Genomic DNA, 21,404 nt, shown 5'->3' with positions numbered 1-21,404 from the left:
CTTCCGATCAGCCGGATGGAGTCGAGTCATTTTGATCTGCAGCTGGAGTACCAAAGTGCGGAGAGGGTACTGTAGGTGAAGGAATCTCTGCAGCTGCGTTACTCGACTCCGACACACGCGGTATTGTGGACCTTACTTGTGCGTCGCTTTTCTTGCGAGCATTGGCGATAAGGAGTTTGAACTCATCATTATGATTGGCAGACCACTGCGCCGCATTGAAGTCTTTACTTGTCACGGGGTTCCTCTCCGGCGCAGACGGGACAGCATTACCACCCTGCGTTCGCTCCCAAGTGTCAAGCTCTCGAGCCAACTGAGATTTGCTTTTGGGGTTCTTCGAGTCGCAGTTGGCATTCCATAAGTTCATCCATTCCGTATGTCGTCTCTGCAAGAGGGGTTTGGGCCCGGCATCTGAGATGCCTAGGTCGCGCATTTTCTTTCTCAGTGCATGTTCTTTGAACAGACTGTAATTTATGGCTGGCAATCTCTCTAATTTCTTTAATTCAGAACCTTGTGGATGCCGCTGTAATGCTCTGGAGAGAATAAAGAAAGGTCGTTAGATTTTTGTTCAATTTTCAATCACTGACAATATACGTACCCGAAAGCAGTAGATGATTTGACTGGCGGTGGTTTCGGGGAGTCTCCTGCTAAGCATGTATCAAGATGAGTATTAATAGTGTCCTGCCGAACTCTGCGGTTGCATATAGGGCACGGGACTAGCCCGTCGTCTGCTCAATAGTTAAATGATGCTTCTGTACGAGACATTGGCAGGAACGAACCTGAGTAATCTTCATCCTGACTATCTTCTATAACTTCGGGTTCTATCGCGACATCTGACTCCTCAATTTCCTCTTGCCCATGCGTAGGATCAGCTTGAACCTTTGCGCCACGCGACCTTGTTCGGACGCGTCGCGGGCTGAGCGCAGCGGGGGGTTCAGGCTCATCAAGGTGATTGACCTTACGCTTCTTCGGCGAAGGTTCCGAGGAGTCATCCCCGCCATTTTTTATGCGCGCAGCTTCTTTTCGCGCAAGGCCCAACACACTCGGACGTGCCTTCTTGAAGTTCTCCAGCAGCTCCTCCACCGTCCAGTTTCGACGCAGCTTTAGTTCCTGGTCTGCTTGGCGACATACAGGGCATTTATGGTCACTGCTCAAGCAGCGTCTGATGCAAAGCGAGCAGAAGGTATGGCAGCAAGATGTGATCACGGGGCTGGTAAAAAAGTCCTTGCAGATCTGGCATCGTAGCGACGACTCGAGGGGTCCGAGGAGGTTGAGCGGCGTATCGATCCAGTCGGTGGAATCGGCGAGCTCAAAGGACTGCTCCATCGATGCTAGAGCAGCTTAAGCTAGCTACACGCAGCGAGATCCGGAGGTCTAGGGCGTGGGGTACAGCCCTTTGCACGCAACGAAGCAAAGTCAAGTCAAACAAAGGCAGAAAAGAGTGGAGTCGCCTCCGCGCCAAGACCCGCTTAGTGATACGCGTAAAGTGGTTAGCACGCGTCGACCACCTGTATATCTTCGAGATCTCAACGCACCATGGACCCCAAGAAGTTCCTAGCGGAAACGGTGCTCAATGAGCGACGGAATGTGAGCTATCAATGCCATATTTTGAGATTCTTGTCTAATCAGGCTCAGGTCACTTATCGCTTGTTAAGCCGCGCGCTCAAGATCCACGCCAACCGGGCCAAGCAGTATGCTTAGACACGCTGGATGGGAAAGAAGACAGTAAAGCTGACCATGATCAAAGGATCCTCTTTGATTTCCACGCGACCGAAAATGCAAAGAGACCGCAGAGTGTCCATGCGACCTACGTCATCACCGGCATCCAGAACCCTCCCGAGCCACCCGCAACAAATGGCCATGCGAAAGACGAGGATGAGATTATGCAGAGCAGTCCCTACCTGCCAAGCTCAATACCAAACCAGGAGGGTTTATTTGGCTCTGTCGAATACACGGCCATCACCCTAGCCCGAGAGGAAGACTTGGAGGGTATGCATCGTGTTTGGAGATTCGAATCGGCGACGGCTTTTGCTAATAGAATCGTTATGAGCAGATGCAAAGTCAGCTTTTAAATCCATCTCTTCGATTCATGTCTACAGTATCCAGCCTACGGTACTCCAAGATCTTAATTCGCTGATTGATGTTGCTCGCGAAATTGCGACGACCTACGCACAGGACGATCCATTGGAAGTCGGAAAACAATGGGGCATGATCCAAAATCCTCATGTGAGGGTACGTTTCGCCTGTGGAAAGCATGTATAGGGATTCACTGCTCATAATAGTACAGCGCAGGACTGGAGCTCGACCACCCCCGCCTGCCGCTGCCGCTGCCGCAGCGCCAAAGCCCAAGCCAGGATCTGGATCGGCCGTTCCTGCAAAACGTCCTTTACAGTCTGAGTCGTCGACAAAAGCCGAAACAAAGACGGAGGAAGCGAAGTCGCAATCAGCCCAGCTGAGTGACTCGCAGTCATCTACCAAATCGACTACCAAAACCGCACCTGCGAAGAAGGGTGATCTCTTCAGCTCGTTCGCAAAGGCGAAAGCACCAAAGAAAAAACCTGAAACCCCTTCTCAGCCAGTATGTATTCCAATAATTCTTTTTTCATGTGTTATTTACTGATGTTACTATAGGCGGAACAAAAAGACGGTTTGTTTTTGCAACCTAACTCGAGCGACATTTATTCTGACTATATTTTAGTTGTGCTTGGCGATGCCTCTGAGGAGGAGCAAGAGGAGCTATTCCCTGACAGTGGGACTAAGTCTGCTACCATCCGTGAAACCAAGAAGGAACGTGAAGACAAACTCAGGGCTATGATGGACGATGATGATGACGACGCCGATGGTATGTTTCAGTGATAAGCTCTGTGGTCGACTTAGTACTAACAGTACGCAGACGAGGAGATGCCCGACGCCGATGATGAGCCAGTTCGAGAACCGACGCCTATTGAGCAACCACCACCCCCAAAGCCGACCCAGCTGAAGGAAGAAGTCACCGTTCAAGGCGGCCGCCGACGTGGAAAGCGACAAGTTATGAAGAAGGTGCAGATGAAAGACGAGGAAGGCTATCTCGGTACGTGCATGGTGAATGGAGATAAGAAGTCTACTAATGCAGGTGCAGTAACTCGAGAAGAGCCGACATGGGAGTCATTTTCTGAGGACGAACCGGTACCCAAGAAGAAACCTGCTATCAATGTACCAAAGGCCAAAGCTGGAGCGAAAGCTGGACAGGGGAACATCATGTCATTCTTTGGGAAAAAGTGATAGCTCTTATGCCATAGCGTAATAATTTGCATTGATCCCTTGCATTGATCCTTCCCCATGCATTTACCATGTGGCGTTCTATAGATTAAACCAAGCCTCAATCTGCCGTGCAACCGGATCAACCGAGTCCGCCAATGTCGATCGCTGCACGTTTCCCCCGCTTATTCTCCGCATTTTCCCAGTTTTGGTGGAGATCAGTGCAACGCCAATGTCACCTCGCGTTATTTGTCCGAGGCGAGACTAAAATCGAAGTAATCAATACTAGAGCCAATCTGGGATCCGGAGGAATGCGGACATCCATGTCTGGTTGGGATCGACATCGAGCTGTGGCTCCCCTCTTTATTTACTCGCGTCGCCCCGGGCTTCTCAGCCTCCGCCTGCTTCCTCCTCTCCAGCCATGAGCTTGTCCACTTTCCTCACCGCAGCCCTTCTAGGCTTGCAGGTCAATGCTCTGCCTGGACGCAACCATCAGGCCGTCGTGACGCGTGATTGCCCTGACTATACCACCTACTCCGCCCAGAAGCAGTATGTACTGGCCCATTTACCCCGCAGGCCGTCCAGCTCCAGCTAATATCTTCCAGTGGGCCTTATAGCGACGGTCCGTTGAAGTTGCCCTTCCAGCGACCGGTTGAATCATGCCGCACTTTCTCATCGGAAAAGGTAGAAAAGGTCATTGACGATATCACTTCGCGACTGGTCGACAAGGATCTTGCCCAGATCTTCCGCAATGCCTACCCCAACACACTCGACACCACCATCCGTTGGCACGTTGACGACTCGAACATGACCGCGATGCATCGCAATACTAAGCGCGAGAATGCGGACTGGAGCGGTCTTCAGACGTTCATCGTCACTGGCGACATCAATGCGGAGTGGTTGCGCGACTCCACGAACCAGCTCACGAACTACCAGAAGCTGGCGTCGCAGGACAAGGATCTGTACAATCTCATTCTTGGGGCTATTCGAACTCAATCCGAGTTTGTGATTGGATCACCATACTGTAACGCCTTTCAGGCGCCCTCGGTCAGCGGCATCAAGCCCGAGAACAACACTCAGGTCGATACTGTGCATCCGCCATACAGCAAGTCATTTGTGTACGAGTGCAAGTACGAACTTGACTCGCTTGCTCACTTCCTGAAGTTGGGCCGCGAATTCCACGAGAACACCGGCTCCACTGAGCACCTGACCGAGCGCTGGTTCAAGGCCCTACAGACCGTCTTGGACAGCATTGATGCGCAGTCGAAACCTACTTTCAACTCCAAGAGCCAATATGTCAAGAATGTGTATACCTTTCAGCGCCAGACTACTATTGGTACCGAGACCTTGAACCTCGATGGTATTGGCAACCCGTTGAACAGCGGCACCGGCCTTATCCGAAGCGCCTTCCGTCCCAGCGATGATGCCACCATTCTACCTTACTTTATCCCCCCCTAACGCCATGATGTCTGTCGAGCTGCAGAAGACCGCTACTGTCCTAAAGGCTGCCGGCGGCCATGATGACCTGGCTGATGAGCTTCAGGAGCGCGGCAACAAGCTTGCCGAGGCGGTTCGCAAACACGGTATTGTAAACCATCCCGTTTATGGCGACGTCTACGCCTTTGAAGTTGACGGATATGGTGGTCGTATCTTGATGGATGATGCGAACGTCCCCTCTCTTCTGTCTTTGCCTTATCTCGGCTTCTTGGACGAGACGGACCAGGTTTACCAGAACACCCGCAAGATGATCACTAGCAAGGACGGCAACCCATACTTCTTGGAAGGATCTGATTTCCACGGTATTGGTGGCCCTCACAGTAAGTTCCGCACTCCAGTTTCCACCTGAGGTCTCTGACATGTTTTAAGTTGGCCTCACAAATGCCTGGCCAATGTCTCTTCTTATCCAGGCTCAGACTTCGGAAAACGCCACTGAGATCAAGGAATGCATTGATCTGGTCCGTGATTCGAGTCTCCTGGGCCTCATTCACGAGTCGATCAACGTCAACAACGTCACGGCGTACACTCGGCCCTGGTTCTCGTGGGCCAATTCGGTCTTCGCGCAGACGATCCTCAAGGTTGCCGCTGAGAAGCCTGAGATCCTGTTTGGAGATGATGCTGAACCCTATACTGTTCAATGATCGTTTGACGGTCAGCTCGTGTCTTTGTATAACTACTCGCTTGACTCGGGATGTATCAAATAACTCAAAACGCCTTTACTTGTACCAAACGCCTCGTTTCCCCACCAACGAGACGATTAAACCTAGTTTCAAATGAATGACTGAAGTTGATTGTCATATGTAAATTGCAAGGAGGCAAGCGGGATTTATCACGATTTTGAATGTAGCTTCGCCGCCAGCCTTCCACAAGATGTAAAATAAGCCCCGAAAGAAGAAAAGTCAAACAACCTGAAGGCTGTCCAGGTGTAGCTACAGTCATGGACCCCCAAACTAGCAATTGATTGCAACATCCCGCGTCGCGAGGCTCCTTACTCTGGTAGATTCAAGGTACGGCGAATGCCCAAGAGCGAGTGCGAACACGTGAAAGCTGTCGGGGGTGAATGGCTGCGCCTTGTGCCACATGACTACTAGTATTACCAATGCAGACTGATAGTAGCCCAAGGTCATCAATCTAAAAGACTATCATTAATCGGATATTTCCATGGATTGAGGGATTCAAGATTTAGGACACCCACGCCGTGCTTCACCTCCATGAGCTTTTTCGATGTGCTCTTTCAGTCGGTAGCGCCGTTGGCAAGCCTTGTCGCATCCCTCATAGGGACATTGGTAAGGAAATGGGTTGTTGTGCTGCTCATTTTGATGACGCTTGAACGTGGCCTTTTTGACGAACACGTCTCCACAATGCTCGCATTCAAAGTATTCCCGCTCGACCCTTCGTAGTTGTGTTGTTAGTTGAATTGAATATATACTAGTAGGCCATCATAAACTTACGGGCGTTGTCCTCTCTGGGGGCCCCGACGATTATACACCGAGCTTCCTTTTTGGATGAACTGCGACGAAGAGCGTTCTGTGCCTATGGGGGCTGTGGAATAGGCGCTAGATCTGAGCTGAGTATTATTGCACCCGAAGTCATCGAAAATCAAGTCGCTATTACTTTGTAGGCCAACGCTACTGACATTAGAATCCGAAGCGTCTATCAGCTGAGGAAGTGGAGACTCTGACATGAATCTTCCGAATGTGAACAGCGAATGTTTTGGTTGAAAGTAATTGAAGTCACGATAAGAAGGCTTTGAAGAAGGAATGAGATGTCCGCTGGATGTAGAGAGTGGATCATAAGAGCGAACAGCGCCATAATACTGGTACTCTTGATGTATTGGGGCCGGAGGAGTGCTGTGGTATTGATAGCACGACGCGTAATCGGGAAGAACTTGAAGACCACGATGATTTTCACGGACATTGTCCTGAGCTGGCTCACCGGAGGGTCCCATAGAAGTGCTCTCGTCAAAGTAGCCAGACAGGCATGTGGAATTAGTCTGGGTCATGTCGTGGCAAACAAAAACAGCTTCGTAAGATGTTATGACAAGAGGTATAAACCGAAGAGCAAGGCAAAGAATCATCCGCGTACGTTAATAGACCGACTGTTGACTGGAAAGATAAAGAGCAACTTGGGAAAGGAGATCAGCTCTGTCTTATATCTTCGAGTCCTACCCAGTCGCAGGTGCTCCTAACCCATTTCAATGCGCATCAGCACATGGCTCTATGTCCCTGGGGCGGTGTCCATGTTGTTGATTAAGGCGATAGGCTCCTCCCACAGACCCGCATTGGGCTGGGAAAGAACATCCGCTGGCCTGAGATCCTCCTATATGCAGGGTGGAGCTTTGAACTGGTGGGAAATTGAGTAGTAATCGTGATCATACTGTGTAAGAACTGTTCTTTTTTATTCGAAAGACTTGGGGTGTGTGAGTTTGGGAATAAACCAATAGGGAAAGAGGACAGGCCGAGTAGCGGATAAGCAGAGAAGGGTTGAAGTACGGTGACTGGCCAGTCAGTGGCATTCTCCTGATATTTCCCTGCTTTTTTCCTGACTTTTTCCCATCTTTCCCCCCCACCCCTCCCCACCTCCCTCCCATTTCGTTCCCATCTCGTTCCCATCTCGTTCCCATCTCGTTCCCATCTCGTTCCCATCTCGTCCCCATCTCGTTCCCATCTCGTTCCCATCTCGTCCCCATCTCGTTCCCATCTCGTCCCCATCTCGTCCCCATCTCGTTCCCATCTCGTCCCCATCTCGTTCCCATCTCGTCCCCATCTCGTCCCCATCTCGTTCCCATCTCGTCCCCATCTCGTTCCCATCTCGTCCCCATCTCGTTCCCATCTCGTCCCCATCTCGTCCCCATCTCGTTCCCATCTCGTCCCCATCTCGTCCCCATCTCGTCCCCATCTCGTTCCCATTCTCGTTCCCATTTTCGTTCCCATTTCGTTCCCATTTCGTTCCCATTTCGTTCCCATTTCGTTCCCATTTCATTCCCGTTTCCCTCCCGTTTCCCTCCCGTTTCCCTCCTGTTTCCTGGCCATTTTACTGGCATCTTCGTGGCATCCTCGTGACATACAAGTGGCCGCAACTGTCGCCTGGGCGATCCTTGAGCTAGAACGTGTCATGGAGAGCCGCAACCCTTTCTGTTCTTTCTTTGTTCTTCATTAATTTTCTCTAGGCTATGCGATAACATTTCGATCCGATGCCAGATCACACTTCCAGCAGGGAAAACATTGCACAGTGGGGCCAAGTTCCTGTGAAGACACAAAATACGATCTTGCAAAATGCACATGTTTGGTGGGTTGGATTGGCTGTAGACTTAGCGTAATCAATAGGTGGAGTCCACCCACTTCCACCCTGAGATCCCTGTAACCTCCGCAACACATGCCGCGCGAGCCCTCACTTGCTGTGGCAAGTTCTGCGTTACCAACGCCCAATCTGAACCGTAGAACTCCTCAGATCAATCTGCCATTCCATCGTCGTCGGCTGGATTGTGATTCCCTTAGACTCCAGAGTTACTGTCCTGCTCGTCTTGCGTGTCCCGGTCCTGCTGGCTGGGGCCTGGCCAATATTCCGGCGCTGGTTCCCCGTACTGTTCGGAGATTTGTGCTAACTTGACGTGACAGTCTGAGTAGCGCTGGCCCACTCCTGAGCTTCCTCTTCTAATCTCTGGACTGACCGCATGACGGCTGCCAATTGCTCTTGCAGGTTCTGAATGGTCTTACGGAAGCACCGCTCGAGCCCGGCTTTGGTCAGCTCGAGGGTTGCGACTGTTTTGCAGCGGTCTCTTTTGACTAAGACGTTTCTTGACCCGCTGGACCCGCGGGCCGCCCTCCGCCCGAGGAGTGCCTCCAATCGGGACCGTTGGGTTTTCGATATAGGATAGCATGACTAGGGACCGCCCGGTCTTGTACAGTTCGGCCACTTCAGTGTTGGTACGTTTGGCAAATCGCCCGAGGACGCGCCTATCCTCGACCACCTTCGGATCTCTTTTCTTTTAGTATGATTCAATAAGGATTGGTGGTGTAGGATATTTAACCATGAATATACATAAGTATCTGGTGGAGTAGGTGAAGCGGTATGCACACGGACTTTTGCCCCCTATTGTGTGCTGGGAAACCAATCGGGTTAACTCTGGGATGAGGCAATTACTGTAGGCTACTTGATTTATAGCTCACACTTTGCTCAACAGTACCAACCAGGGTGGGGTTGTCACCGTCACTCAACTTTACCACTATCATCGCCTGAGTATCGGGAGATATCTTCAGAAGTACTCCGTACAAGAAGTCGGAAGCTAGGATAGAGGATCGCTGGATGGAAGTTAGTTTGTTGTCATTCTTCTTTCTATCCTTGTTCTTCTCTTCTTCTTCTGCTCTCTCTATTTCTAGGATCTCAAATACAAGCATTGTGGCCGTTCTGCTCCGTTAACGATTGGCTCCAGTTGACAAGTTTAGTGATGTCTCAGCGCTTGCCATTGCTCACAGAGACTCATTCATAGTATATTACCCATAAAGCACCAGCCCTTCAATGGATACTACTCTAGAGCGAGAGGCTGAAAGAGATAGACTTGCCCAGTTGTATATTCCTTACGAAAAGGACACTCCACCAGCTGATAGGTCTTATGGTGGAGACTTATAGATTTAGCGAAGCCTACAGAACGCCGCTCTGCTGGTATTGATGGGAATGTGCTGAAGTTCCATATAAAGGACCAATACTGCCGGAAGTTCGAGGAGTGGGGTGTGTGAAAGTATCTGTCACGAATCCAAAGATCACAGAATTTGAGGAAGATCCGCCCAAGAATCTACAACAAGTAGCATTGTAGATGACAAGTGTGCTAGTTGACCTCGGGGATCGTTCATATATTTCTATTCACTAGTACTCTCAAACTATACATTGAGGTTCTCGGGATTTTGCTTCAAAGCCAACTTTGAAGATCCAGAAAGTCGTCCATGTTTCCGAAGTCGACACTCTCAGGGTTAAACTGTAAGTCGAAACAATTGCGCTCATCGGGGGTTCCGCAGATCTCATTTCCAAAATCCGCTTTGGCTTCTTCATTGATGTAGAGCTGCGATGGCGATCCATACTCTTGCCGCATACTTTGCGCAGCATTCAAATCCATCCTAGATGGCGGTCTGGCTAGAGTCGGTGTCATGATTGATTCTGGGATGCATCCAAACCTCAAAGCCGCCAGTCTACGAGGAGGAAGGCCTTGACTTTTTATTGAATCTGGGCTTTGACTGCTGAGAAATGATAATGCTTGTTCGCCCAGTGATGCAGTGTAAGTGTCGTCAGGAACCGTTTGTTCCGTGTCATAGAAACACAAACTCGACATTTTGCTATCATACTCCATCAGCCTCTCTTGAATGTGTTTAGCGCTGGGCGGTAATGTTGCGATCATAATCTACTTTAATTAGTTTTTCAATTTGGAAGCGAGTGTAGGTGTAATATCCAGAGCCTACCGTCAACATCACTTTCCATCGATGCGCAGGAACATTTCGAGTTGCAAGGCGGTCGGAAATTTTCCTCGCCATTGCAAGGCATCCGGACAACGAATCCATTTGGCGGGATCCAGTTGATGCGAGAACGGCGTAGAAGAGAGTCAAAGAGGAGCTGAATAAAGCACGAGAAACGATCCAGTTGCCCCCGGTTAACAATTCTCTTCGGTACATATCTTCACATAGCATTACCACGTTTTCACACGCTTGTATACATATTGCCGCTAGCCATGGTACCTGTGAGCTTTCGGGCGAGATGTGGGTGTTGGAGCATTTTGTAAAGTGCTGCAAGAAAGGTCGGTACAAGTAGATTTGAGAATGTGCGTATGATATGCACACATTGAATTGCGCACTATAGATCAGACATTAGCTATATTATGCGATATTGGGCGTTTCATGAGACATACGTCAATAGTTGTCGATTTCCAAACGACTTGCCCAGTCTAAATGCAGTGGGGATATTGTTCAACCATTTTCCGAGTTCAGCTTCGAGGATTTGAAGTGTTTCTATGTCAATAGTGTACCGCATTGATTGCGCCGGGGCTGAGACCTGGAACCGCTTTTCCGAGTACATCAGGTCTGTGATCCGATGGAAAATTGGCTGCAGGCTTTGATACACGTTCGCAGCCGCAACAAGGCATAACTCATCCTGAGGCTGCTTGCCCATCCTTGTCCGATCGAAATAGGAATCGTTCACTTCTAAAAACGGCTCATTGGGGATTTCACTAGAGCTGAGGAGTCTTGGGAGCCCACAGCTCGCTGCGACATCATTACTCAAGACCCACAAGCCTCGAAACAGCCTTTTTCCCATTTCTCGTGAAACAAAATCATGTTGGTTTCCCAGGGGCTTGTGAAGGCCCATCCGGATAGCTACAGATAATGCTGCACTTGAATATGTGTAAGACGTAAAGACTCGTGTCACCACTAGATGAAATAGAATCTTGAAAAAGATGGCTTGTAGAGAGACAATGTCTTTGCATTCTGCAAAATCCTGAAGCCTCCTGCTCTTTTCGTAGTATGATGCACTGCTTTACACATTAGCCTTTGGCGAGAACGAGAGTGCTCGGGTAATTACGCTTCGGAAAGTATCTCACTGGAATCGTCTTTCCGTATATCAGCATGGAGGCGCCCATAGGCGAGAACCGCATAGAAAAGTGCCAAGAATCTCCATTCGAGGACACTATAGTGTTGCTGGTCCAGCATATAGATCAAGTTGAATGAAATATTGAAAGAAGGGCGATGAATCACTGAAAACATGACTTGCGCGTCTAATGCAGCTTCGGTTAGTCTTACGGCCAAGGCTCGCTCAGGGAGCTCATCTCCAATCAACGTGCCGCTGGAGGTATCAAAAAGACCCGTAACCGAGAACAGGTTTGGTAATTTCTTGTGGGCAGTGTCGAACTCCCACCCTGCAAATTCGTCTTTGAAGCCCTGAATAAAGGTACGATCTGCAGAGTAACCTTGAAATTCAAAGTCGCCCTTCTCGGCGGAGTGATAAATTCTCGCAACCGGCTCAAACACTATTGGAGTGCCAGCTGCAGAAGATGAACTCATGTCGGCTGGGTTTTCGGGAGGAGCCCCTCGACCAGACCCGTTGGAGTGGCGGTGATATTCCCTTGGAATGGATTGGGAGCCATTCGGGGGCGACGACCTCTCAAGGGCTTGGATTCTATTTTCAAGCACCTCAACTGTGTGGGGAGAGACTCTCCTTCTCTTCTTCTGTCGCGCGGGCTCGGAATAGACACAATCTTTTGGATTAATCAGTAATGATAGCCCATGTATACCGGCAACTCGTTGCAGTTTCACACACCATTAAACGAGGATGCACATTGGCTGCATGGGTTTGCTCTGTCACATTTAATCTTACGACGCCGGCAGACATCGCAAGATATTGTCTTCGGTGCGCTATTTCGCTGGGTCGCAGTGTTGCGACTATTAGCTACCGGGCTGCTCGAGATGCTGAATGTTTGGTTCATTTTCGAAGAGATTTCATCAGTCCAAGGTTGTCAGGCGACTTTCACAAGTTGAGAGGCTCGTAAAACCTTCGTGCTGGAAATGCTAGTCGGTGCTTGTGCTCCGAGTCGTGCCCAGTATACATGACGCAAATTCCAACAACCTATTGCTTTAATTTGACAGGAGTTTGAAATACTCAAAAAGAGCCATTCATCCAGACTGGGAGTCCATGAGATGTCATTACTTGGAATTGAAGGACAAGAAGACGAGAGTCGGCCTCCTTGGAAGTGAAGTTGTTCGGCGGTGGAGCCCGCCACGCGTATTTTTATTACGTGGTAATTTACACGTATATATCGTTCGTGCTTTCGAGTCCTTGAACCTCGAAGAGATCTGTAATCTGTATTCCTAGAATGACATCTATGACTGAACTGTTTGTAACTTCATAATCGATTCATATCATACGAAGGTGACTAGATCTCTTTTTGGGCACTTCTGACAGAGTCCCACCGCAGGCCCCAAAAGTTCACCCCCAGGCAACCGATTAGAGATGCCGGTTAAACCACGAGACGGCTTGACTAAAAGCCTGCTCCTTGGCCCATTTCTGCTGAGGATCGCTCAAGTCACAGCGAACTGCAAATCCATGGCTCACTCCACTAAAGAGGTTGATTTGCCAAGGCTGGCCCGTTCTGATCAAGATATCTTCGGTTCCATGGCGTATCTCAGGGGTGTATACAGGATCGATTTCTAGTGATCACTCTATTAGAGAATAATCGTCCAGAACCGCTTCTTGTAATACTCACCGGCGGCGGCAATTGAAAGCGGCCCCTTGATCTCGGATACATCTGCGAAATCGAAGCCAGAGGGGTGGGCGTGGTATCCGACATGGATTTGCCCGGATTTCAGGAAGCGATTCACATACTAACACTGGAGTAAGAGCTCATGGTTTTCCCCAAATCATTTTGCGAGGAATAGACCTACAATAGCACCGTAGCAGTATCCCACTGCACCAACCAAATCCACCCCGAGGACCTCCTTCATATACTTCAAAGTCGAGTTTACAATCGGGTCCGTTACTCCAGGTCCATGCTTTGACGCCCACGACGGAAAATCGAATTTCCCGCTTTCCATCACATCGACGGGCACTTGATCGCCACTGAAAAGATCGGGAAGGATAGTCAAATAGCCGCTGTTTGCAAATTGATCGGTCAATAAAAGGTTATTGTCGAAGAGACCGAATACATCCGATAAGAAAAGAATGGCTTTCTTCGGGGCTTTGTTTTGAGATGGAGTCGCGATATATGTGTTCACTGCCAACTCCGTTCAAAGCCCGTTTCTTCAGGATGGAACATGGATTCATACCTCCATTGACATCTTGGAACTTCCCAAGGGGGGTTCCCTCATGTTTGAAGCCCGAGTAGCAACAAGGAGCCGACATTTTAAAAGTACAAGAGAAACCTTGGACTTTGGGGGCAGGCAGGAACGTATGAAGAGCCTCATTTGTAAAAGCAAGAACCGCCTTAAGTCTCAATACTCGGATGTCAAACAGCACTTGGCCCGAAGATCCCCATGACGGTTCTGTAGTCACGGTGTAATCTATTTGTTCGGGCTGGTTTTAATTACACGCTAACCTGAAAACCGGGAATGCTGTGCTCCGAGCTCCGGCAGATAATAAGACGCACATCAACAGCCAATAATGTCGCTTTGTTGTTTCCGCGCTAACCACATCCACGGCGCATCTGCCCGTTCTGCGAGTCCGCAGTCACCAACCCGAAGTCCGAATACTTCACAGACTTTTTTGTTTTTTTTCTGTTTTTTGCAGATTGACACTACGATGAGCCTTGCATTCCTTTCACTTCCGTTTCTCAAGTGACGATCGAAGCGGAAGCCATCAACGTCTACCAAATAATTTCCGACAGATGGCCCCCTCCGACAGACAAGATGTAAGTCGTTCCTGTATGCATAAAATTGAACTGGAACAAAATTGACTAACAGGCGTGCGACCGAAGGCGAAATACTTCACGGATCTGCAAAACGGGATTGTCGGCTGGGAGGGTATGAACGATCCGAAGAATCCAAAGTATGTATGTACCTCAGTTCACATCATGAGGATCACTGTCCTAACTTTGCTTCCAGAAATTATGCCAATCCTCGAAAGTGGTTCTTGCTTTCTCTAGTCAGCCTGGTGGCTTTAGTTAGGTACGGCCTTAGTAGTATCATCAGCCATCACGTTCTCCTAGGACTGTACTGACTCTCGCACAAAGTCCTTTTGGCTCATCAGTCTTCGCCCCCGGTGCATCGACGGCGGCGGAAGAGTTTCATGAAACTTCTCATATACTGACAACATTATCGGTCTCCTGTTATGTCCTTGGATATGCTGTGAGGATCTATGGTAATTTACGATAAGGCAAAAGCTAACGAAAAAAATCTAGGTTGGACCAATGTTCCTGTCCTCATTGAGCGAGCTTTACGGAAGAAGAATCATCTTGAACGTGGCAACTTGCGTCTTCGTCCTATTTCAAATAGGGTGCGCTCTTGCACCCAATATCTCGGCGTTGATCGTCTTCCGAACTATCGCGGGTATGGGCGGCTCTGCATGCTTGACGATTGGTGGCGGAGTTGTGTCCGATTTATTTGAGCCAGAGCAGCGCGGCCTCGCAATGTCGGTCTTCTCCTTTGGGCCGCTCTTTGGACCCGTCATTGGGCCTATCTGCGGAGGATTCATAGTAGAGGGAGCCGGATGGCGATGGGTAAGTGTCGTTATCTGCGAAGGCATGTCAGCGACTTACATTTCTAGATTTTTTGGACGTTGGCGATCGCTGGAGGCACTTTCACCACGTTTGTCATGATTTTCAACCGTGAAACCAATCCGACTATTTTAATCCACCGCAAGACGAAGCGTCTCCAGCGAGAACTGAACCGACCCGACCTGCGAAGCTGTTACGATGCAGCAAAGTCCACCGACTCCTCCAAAGGCCGTTTCATATTGCGTAAACTGTCAATGCCACTCCGGCTCCTCTTTAGTTCGCCTATCATATCCATCATCGCCCTCTATATCTCCATCATCTATGGATGCCTCTATCTTCTGTTCACAACGATAACCGGGGTATTCCAACAAACCTATCATTGGAGTATTGAAATCAGCTCACTTTCATACATTGGCGTGGGACTCGGCTTCGTCATCGGACAAATCGTCTTCGCCCTGACGAGCGACAGAATAGTGGTCCGCTTGAAGAGTAGGAACAACAACGTTTTCGAGCCGGAAATGCGCCTACCGTACTGCATTTTCTTTGCTGTCTGTGTCCCCATCTCGTTCTTTTGGTACGGATGGTCCGTACAGGCCCGGACACATTGGATCGTTCCCATCATTGGGCTTTTCCCCTTTGGTTTTGGCACTGTCGGTATCTTCGGGAATCTGCAAACCTACCTCGTTGATTCCTATCCGATGTATGCAGCGTCTGCGATTGCGGCTCTCACAACGTGTCGGTCTTTGTTCGGCGCTCTATTACCATTGGCAGGTCCTTATATGTATGAGGCTCTTGGGTACGGCTGGGGGAACTCTCTGTTGGGTTTCGTAACATTGGCTGCTATACCAATGCCGCTTATCTTCTATCGTTTTGGTCGGACCCTCAGAGAGAGGGCCGTAATCGAGAGAAAGAGCTAAATATTTGGAATATTTGCTTCAGAGTCATCCAAGAACCTCAAATATCATATTCTGTAAATAGATACGAGAAATAAAAGTATGAGTTGTTCATGATATTCACAAACACATCATAAGCACGCCCCACTCGGTTTTGCAGAAGGCGTATCGAGATATGCCGGCGGCAGGATCCCTTCCAAGGCAGCCTTAATCTGGAGTGCCAAAGTCTTCGAGTGCCATCGATGCTGAGAAGTGAATCCTCCCATAATCCAGAAATTATCCAGTCGGGAATGGCGTTTCCACATTCCGCGGATTTCACCCTCCGAGTCAAGTCCCCACGTATTATCAATCCGAGAAGCGATCTCCCGTGGACCCAGATGCGGCTCTCCAGTTTCATCGGAAACCTCTTCGGTCGTAGCGGCAGAGCTAAGAATCTCTTCTGCTACTTCGCCGACATTCTTGTCCGCAAACCCAGTGCACCACACCACCGCGTCGGTATCGACGATACTTCCATCCGACAGTTTCAAACCAGAAGGAGTATAGGCGACAGGCTCCACTAGAGCCTTGATTGCGACCTTCCCTTCTTCAAGCACCTTTGCCCCGCCAACATCCATGTAGTGACCTCCTGCCGTTTCGAGCAAGTTGGAAATCAAAGACTGCGATGGATCGTTACTGTCAATGACAGGGAAACCGGCTTTTTTGAGCCCGGCATACCGCTCGGGCTCAAGCGAACCAAACATCCCAAATAGACCGCGAGATAGCTGAGCGTCTATGCACGTGGGAATGGAGTTGAAGAGCTTATCCGCGGCCTCGACTCCGCCATCATATGCACCCAGGCTGAGTGGATGGGTGACATATTCCGTGGGAACAATGTAAGTGGGAGATCTGACGACCATAGACGTCTGTAAGCCTGCCTCGTAACAGTCTTGCATCACATCAAAGGCAGTGTTTGCGGATCCGACCACGACAACAGACTAATTGTTTTCTTTTTTTCAGTATCATGTTCAAGAATCATTTCTGGCTCCGCTCAACTTACTTTAGCTCCTTGTTGCCTCAGTATCTTGCCGTTCTTGAATTGAGTCGAGTGGATGTTAATCCCCTTGTAGAGATCTTTTCCTTCAATCTGTGGGACGTTGGGCTTCTGCGACCCAACGCCTGTGGCCAAAACAAGATGTTTGGCGATTGCCGTGCGCGGGCCTGCTTGTGTAGAAAACCTGATTTTCCAGTCCTTTGAGGACTTGTTGTACTGAGTGTGTTGGATCTGGGCGGAATTGATTATATTCAAGTTGAAGGTTTCGATAAATCGGCGAACCTGAGCTGCCAAATCATCACGCGACAGTAAATGGGGAGCTTGGAGTTCCTTGGCGTACCCTGCGGTTTTGTAAGAGGCGTCTCCCAACATCGACGGTGATCTGAGCATTTCTTACCCATGTACGGCATGTCGCAGAAAGATGTCGGGACGTGGAACCGCATGCAGTCGTAGCGAAGGGCCCAGTTATCACCAGGGCGGGCATTCCGCTCAACCATCACGCTGTCAACCCCAAGGGCCTTCAAGCGCGCAGACAGACTGGCTGCACTGTCAACAAGGTAAGCTTCAAGGTTGCAACAGGATCATGGTGTTCTTTCTATTTTTATTTTTTGTTTTTGTTTTTGTTTTTGTTTTTCCAAGACTTACGCATTGCCGCCACCAATGATGAAGACATCAGTCTGAAAGTCTCCCTCGGAGCCATATTCTCTCGCAGGGGCCTGTAAAAGCTTCTCATCTTCGGGTTTCACACTCAAGTCGTCAAGCCTTGTGTTCAGAACCCAGATTTTCCAAGTCAGTGCATTACTACCATTCTCCTGTACAGGTAAAAGCAAGATCTTTCCGCTGCACGTGGCAGCCGGGGATTCTGTTTGGAACTTGATAGGACAATCGATAAATTGCTTCGGGATTTCGCATCAGCCCATGCTTCGTAGGCCGGCCAGAAGTTCGTGAGAATCTTGCTGCACTTACAAGGACTGGGGTAGCAGGCAGAAAGACGGCCCCACCGTCCACTTGGAGACCCTGGGGGAGACCTCGCAGGACTTTTGTCTGAAGAAATGCGGCAGCAATAACGTTTGGCCCGAGAAAAGTCCGCAAATGGTAAGTCAGAGCCAATGAGTCCTTCCAGTACGCCTGATCGGCATAAAAACAACTCTTCAGCGCCTCAACATCCCCAGACGCCACCGCAGCATTAAACTGCTCTAGGACCGCTGTAGCTTGCCTGGTTGGTTCATCGCCCTTCATCAACTCTGGGTCTATTAGCATCGGGACGAGGGTGGGCAGAGGGTGTTGAGCCATCATCTGGCGGAGGTCGCTCCGCGGGGGATGCTCCACGCGATCTATGGGAGCATGTCAGTCAATCCAGAGTCTCGCACCCATTACGATATAGAGACCCACTTATAGCCATGATTGAACTATTCACCTAAGACAATAAGGGTCGACTTTGGGCATGAATAGGAGGGTTATTAAGAATCAAACCCCTTGTTCGCCAGGGGAACATCTCGTGGGCAACCTTGGGAAATCCGAGTCAAACGTGAGAACTAAGCTCTAAACCGTTAGTGGATACGCCCGTCGGAAGTGTTTTGGATCGGAGACTAGAAGTCCTACCTAGATCCATCTTTAATCTGTTTCGCGAGAGGGCCGTTCGCAATCATCCATCCAAGGCCTCAATGGTGGTTGCGGGTCGCCCACATGTATCCTTTGCTGACCACTGTCTCGACAGATGCCATACGAAGATAATTCAGCTCGTTCAAGTTTGGCGACCAGCACACCACCCCGTTGGGACTGAATACGACCCGACACAATGATTCTGCGCCCACGCGGCACAGAACAGCTGCACCCACCCCCAGTAGGCAAGGTCTAAGAGGGAAATCGGATCCATCGGCCTGTCAAACGTCCCGATTGTGGGGTCCACGAGCACCGAAAACTCAAAATCTAGGCGTGCCACCCCAGGTTGGTCTTCGGGTGCACCCAGCGGCGATTTAGCTCGTGTCGGCTGTGTTCTTGTGGTTCCTAGCGCCCATCCTTTCGTGCTTTGTTGACCCTAGCGGGTTCCATCCCGGGCACGACGGGTGAAAGTCAATATCCGCATCGCTGCCACTGGCCGTTCGCCTTTTGGCAGCCTCCACCTGGCCCGTCCTATCGGATGGATCAATTTTGTGACCGCGACATGACAAATAGGGGCAATGCCTTTGTCTGAGCTCGCGAGGGTGTGGAACCCTACGGCCCAGCCCGTTGGGCGACGTGATGGTCGCGGATTCTGATACTCGGGCCTGGGGGGAAATCCTACGCGTGTTGGGGGGTGCTGCAGCTACTGCAGTCTCCTGATGAATCCATCCTTGGAGATTTCTCAGCACTTTTTATTTTTATTTTCTCTCGTTTATATGCCACGACCGCACTTCCAGGCCCTCGCGAGGCTTGTTCATTCGTTATCGGTTTCTTCTTCGCGTCAAAACTAAGTTGCATAGCACTGGGGCTTTGGGGCCCGTCACACCATGTCGCCAGAGATGCTGGCAAAGCTGCTAGCGGCGCCCGCTCTCCCACCACCAAAGGGTGTCACTCCAAATTTTGATAATCCCCCAAATCAAAATAACTTAGCATGGTTTGTGACTACTATATGCATGGTCGTTGCGACGCTCTGTCTTCTTCTTCGAGGATATGCTCGTGTTTGGCTGGAGAAGAAGATTGGAATCGAAGAGAGTGAGTCTGACCATGGGACCCTTCTTTTTTTGCCCCCTCGTGTAGCGCTAACAGCTCCTGTCGTGAATAGTACTCATGTTTCTTGCATATGTACGCTTTGACTCGGCCGCTATGTCTCCGACTGCACATGACTAAAGTTTTACAGGGAGCTTACTGGGGCACCGCTTACGCCGGGTATTCCATGATATACACGCCAGGCTATTTTGTCCACACCTGGAACCTCCATAACAGGGACCTTGTAAGACCGCTTTATGTGAGTGGACCCAAGGCTTTTCCAGTTCTCCTCATATATTGATCTTCCTTCACAGTTAATTCTTGTCTACGGCTGCACGTACTCGGCCACTCTCCCCCTCATTAAAACTGCAATCTTGCTAGACTGGTGCCGCGTTTTTGCCCCCCTTGATCGTATGAAGAGCGCCTTCTGGTGGGGCTGCGCATGTGTGATCACTCTTCAGTGTCTCTGGGGAGCTCTCTGCGTGATTCTGTTGAATCTGCAATGCAGGCCCCACGAAGCCATTTGGAAGTTCTGGCTGCCTAGCAAATGCTACAGCCTTCCAGATGTAATGTTGACATCTGCCACCGTACAAGTTGTCTCTGACGTCACGATGTTTATCTTGCCCCAGCGGATAATCTGGACATTGCATATGAACTGGCAGAAGAAGCTAGGCGTATCGATCATTTTCGGCGTTGGTATTCTGTAGGTTTTCTGCTTCTTCCCGCACTACCACTTTGAGATCACCGTACTATCATCTTATATTGCTATGCAATACAAGAAAGAAAAAAGAGTAAGAAAAAGTGAAGAAAAAAGCTAATGAGGTTTTTGTTATAGCGCCGTCGTCTCTGCATGCTTCCGCCTTTCACACACTATTGACTTTGCCCGAGAGGCAGACGGCATGTACCTGATCGGGCCTCTTCTCTTTTGGGCCTGTGCCGAGATGACATGCGGCTTCTTCATTCTCAGTATGCCCTGTCTGTCAAAAATCATCATCGAATCCGGGCTGCCACGCCGTGTCAAAACCGCGTTTGGCTACAGTGGGAATTCCGATAGCAAACCGTCGAACCAGCCCACCGAATCTGGCCCTCGCTCTGGTCGCGCAGGTTCTCGTCCCCTCAAGCCCTCATGGATGGTAACTGAAACCAACTGGTCTAGGCTCGATGAGGAGGGCATCAGTCTGGATACCACGCAGCGTGAGCATGAGCCGTCAGAGTCTCAGACTCATCTTGGCGCAGAAACCCCGTCTCGCAAGGGCACCTTATCTCGGAGCGATTCAAAGGCCACTGTCCACATTACACAGACTTTTGACGTCTCAGTTAGTGAAGCTCGCTCTGGAAGTGATCACGATCCCCACAGCCCGAAAGGCTGGATGTTGTGATCTCATAAAATATATTTTCATATCTCGAATAAAATAATTACCCATTATGAAAGCCACTCCACATGTTTATGCACGTTCAGGTTAGGTAGTGATATGCAGTGCTCGTTCAGATAGCCGTGGAAGAAAACCTGGAATATTCGTAAGGGGGTGTAAGTGGAGAAGCCGCAAGGGCAAAGCTGTTGTCCAATGATGGAACTGGAATTCCAGTGGCCCACTGTAATGTGCCATGTGAGTGGGCCATGGGCCCTGCCAGCATTGGACTGCTCGCATTCCAATGCTCTTGATTCGCTCACTTCAGTAGAAGCGGGGCCAAGAGAGCTCCGCGCATCACGATTTACCCCGAGTCCGATTCCTAGGATCTGCTTTGCATGGAACCCCTTTATAAATTTCCCTAATGCCGTGTCTTGTATCAATCTCATTTTCATTCTTCACCACTTGTACAAGCCCTCCACAATACACCAGTATTAACCATATACCAGCATATACCCTGTGACACTTGT

The 21,404-nt window shown here is 49.7% G+C and overlaps 11 protein-coding genes across 11 annotated transcripts; 4 read left to right on the top strand and 7 right to left on the bottom strand.

Annotated features, from left to right (window-relative positions):
- Positions 1 to 7: 7 nt before the first annotated feature.
- Positions 8 to 1,323, bottom strand: rad18 (E3 ubiquitin-protein ligase RAD18; the record flags this gene model as incomplete). The annotated part of the gene is made up of 3 exons (XM_058473155.1): positions 8 to 520; positions 592 to 725; positions 777 to 1,323. The coding sequence occupies 3 exons, from the start codon at positions 1,321 to 1,323 to the stop codon at positions 8 to 10; spliced, it is 1,194 nt and encodes a 397-aa protein (XP_058332158.1).
- Positions 1,324 to 1,533: 210 nt separating this feature from the next.
- N7468_003857 (uncharacterized protein) lies at positions 1,534 to 3,258 on the top strand (the record flags this gene model as incomplete). Its single annotated transcript, XM_058473154.1, has 9 exons — positions 1,534 to 1,584; positions 1,633 to 1,688; positions 1,745 to 1,986; positions 2,051 to 2,229; positions 2,285 to 2,575; positions 2,629 to 2,644; positions 2,696 to 2,839; positions 2,891 to 3,067; positions 3,116 to 3,258. 9 exons carry the CDS (start codon positions 1,534 to 1,536, stop codon positions 3,256 to 3,258), a joined length of 1,299 nt encoding a protein of 432 aa, XP_058332157.1.
- A 397-nt stretch (positions 3,259 to 3,655) lies between these two features.
- On the top strand, positions 3,656 to 5,372 carry N7468_003856 (glycoside hydrolase family 125 protein; the record flags this gene model as incomplete). The annotated part of the gene is made up of 4 exons (XM_058473153.1): positions 3,656 to 3,783; positions 3,840 to 4,570; positions 4,617 to 5,051; positions 5,101 to 5,372. The coding sequence occupies 4 exons, from the start codon at positions 3,656 to 3,658 to the stop codon at positions 5,370 to 5,372; spliced, it is 1,566 nt and encodes a 521-aa protein (XP_058332156.1).
- A 1,576-nt stretch (positions 5,373 to 6,948) lies between these two features.
- Positions 6,949 to 7,774, bottom strand: N7468_003855 (uncharacterized protein; the record flags this gene model as incomplete). The annotated part of the gene is made up of 2 exons (XM_058473152.1): positions 6,949 to 7,050; positions 7,301 to 7,774. The coding sequence occupies 2 exons, from the start codon at positions 7,772 to 7,774 to the stop codon at positions 6,949 to 6,951; spliced, it is 576 nt and encodes a 191-aa protein (XP_058332155.1).
- Positions 7,775 to 9,637: 1,863 nt separating this feature from the next.
- N7468_003854 (uncharacterized protein) lies at positions 9,638 to 12,193 on the bottom strand (the record flags this gene model as incomplete). The annotated part of the gene is made up of 5 exons (XM_058473151.1): positions 9,638 to 10,123; positions 10,182 to 10,569; positions 10,625 to 11,198; positions 11,312 to 11,965; positions 12,028 to 12,193. The coding sequence occupies 5 exons, from the start codon at positions 12,191 to 12,193 to the stop codon at positions 9,638 to 9,640; spliced, it is 2,268 nt and encodes a 755-aa protein (XP_058332154.1).
- A 518-nt stretch (positions 12,194 to 12,711) lies between these two features.
- On the bottom strand, positions 12,712 to 13,605 carry N7468_003853 (uncharacterized protein; the record flags this gene model as incomplete). The annotated part of the gene is made up of 4 exons (XM_058473150.1): positions 12,712 to 12,914; positions 12,971 to 13,088; positions 13,149 to 13,477; positions 13,530 to 13,605. 4 exons carry the CDS (start codon positions 13,603 to 13,605, stop codon positions 12,712 to 12,714), a joined length of 726 nt encoding a protein of 241 aa, XP_058332153.1.
- A 481-nt stretch (positions 13,606 to 14,086) lies between these two features.
- On the top strand, positions 14,087 to 15,831 carry N7468_003852 (MFS transporter; the record flags this gene model as incomplete). Its single annotated transcript, XM_058473149.1, has 6 exons — positions 14,087 to 14,110; positions 14,177 to 14,247; positions 14,304 to 14,366; positions 14,432 to 14,546; positions 14,600 to 14,917; positions 14,965 to 15,831. The coding sequence occupies 6 exons, from the start codon at positions 14,087 to 14,089 to the stop codon at positions 15,829 to 15,831; spliced, it is 1,458 nt and encodes a 485-aa protein (XP_058332152.1).
- Positions 15,832 to 15,938: 107 nt separating this feature from the next.
- Positions 15,939 to 16,739, bottom strand: N7468_003851 (uncharacterized protein; the record flags this gene model as incomplete). Its single annotated transcript, XM_058473148.1, has 1 exon — positions 15,939 to 16,739. One exon carries the CDS (start codon positions 16,737 to 16,739, stop codon positions 15,939 to 15,941), a length of 801 nt encoding a protein of 266 aa, XP_058332151.1.
- Positions 16,740 to 16,834: 95 nt separating this feature from the next.
- On the bottom strand, positions 16,835 to 17,209 carry N7468_003850 (Monooxygenase; the record flags this gene model as incomplete). The annotated part of the gene is made up of 1 exon (XM_058473147.1): positions 16,835 to 17,209. One exon carries the CDS (start codon positions 17,207 to 17,209, stop codon positions 16,835 to 16,837), a length of 375 nt encoding a protein of 124 aa, XP_058332150.1.
- A 429-nt stretch (positions 17,210 to 17,638) lies between these two features.
- N7468_003849 (uncharacterized protein) lies at positions 17,639 to 18,133 on the bottom strand (the record flags this gene model as incomplete). The annotated part of the gene is made up of 1 exon (XM_058473146.1): positions 17,639 to 18,133. The coding sequence occupies one exon, from the start codon at positions 18,131 to 18,133 to the stop codon at positions 17,639 to 17,641; it is 495 nt and encodes a 164-aa protein (XP_058332149.1).
- Positions 18,134 to 19,326: 1,193 nt separating this feature from the next.
- On the top strand, positions 19,327 to 20,904 carry N7468_003848 (uncharacterized protein; the record flags this gene model as incomplete). Its single annotated transcript, XM_058473145.1, has 5 exons — positions 19,327 to 19,531; positions 19,602 to 19,621; positions 19,677 to 19,769; positions 19,840 to 20,228; positions 20,361 to 20,904. The coding sequence occupies 5 exons, from the start codon at positions 19,327 to 19,329 to the stop codon at positions 20,902 to 20,904; spliced, it is 1,251 nt and encodes a 416-aa protein (XP_058332148.1).
- Positions 20,905 to 21,404: the final 500 nt, after the last annotated feature.

This window comes from Penicillium chermesinum, assembly GCF_028974085.1.
Source record: "Penicillium chermesinum strain IBT 19713 chromosome Unknown utg000003l:1.0-5111272.0:1.0-5115320.0, whole genome shotgun sequence".
Lineage (NCBI taxonomy): Eukaryota > Fungi > Ascomycota > Eurotiomycetes > Eurotiales > Aspergillaceae > Penicillium > Penicillium chermesinum.
This window is presented reverse-complemented; position numbering and strand designations above follow the sequence as displayed.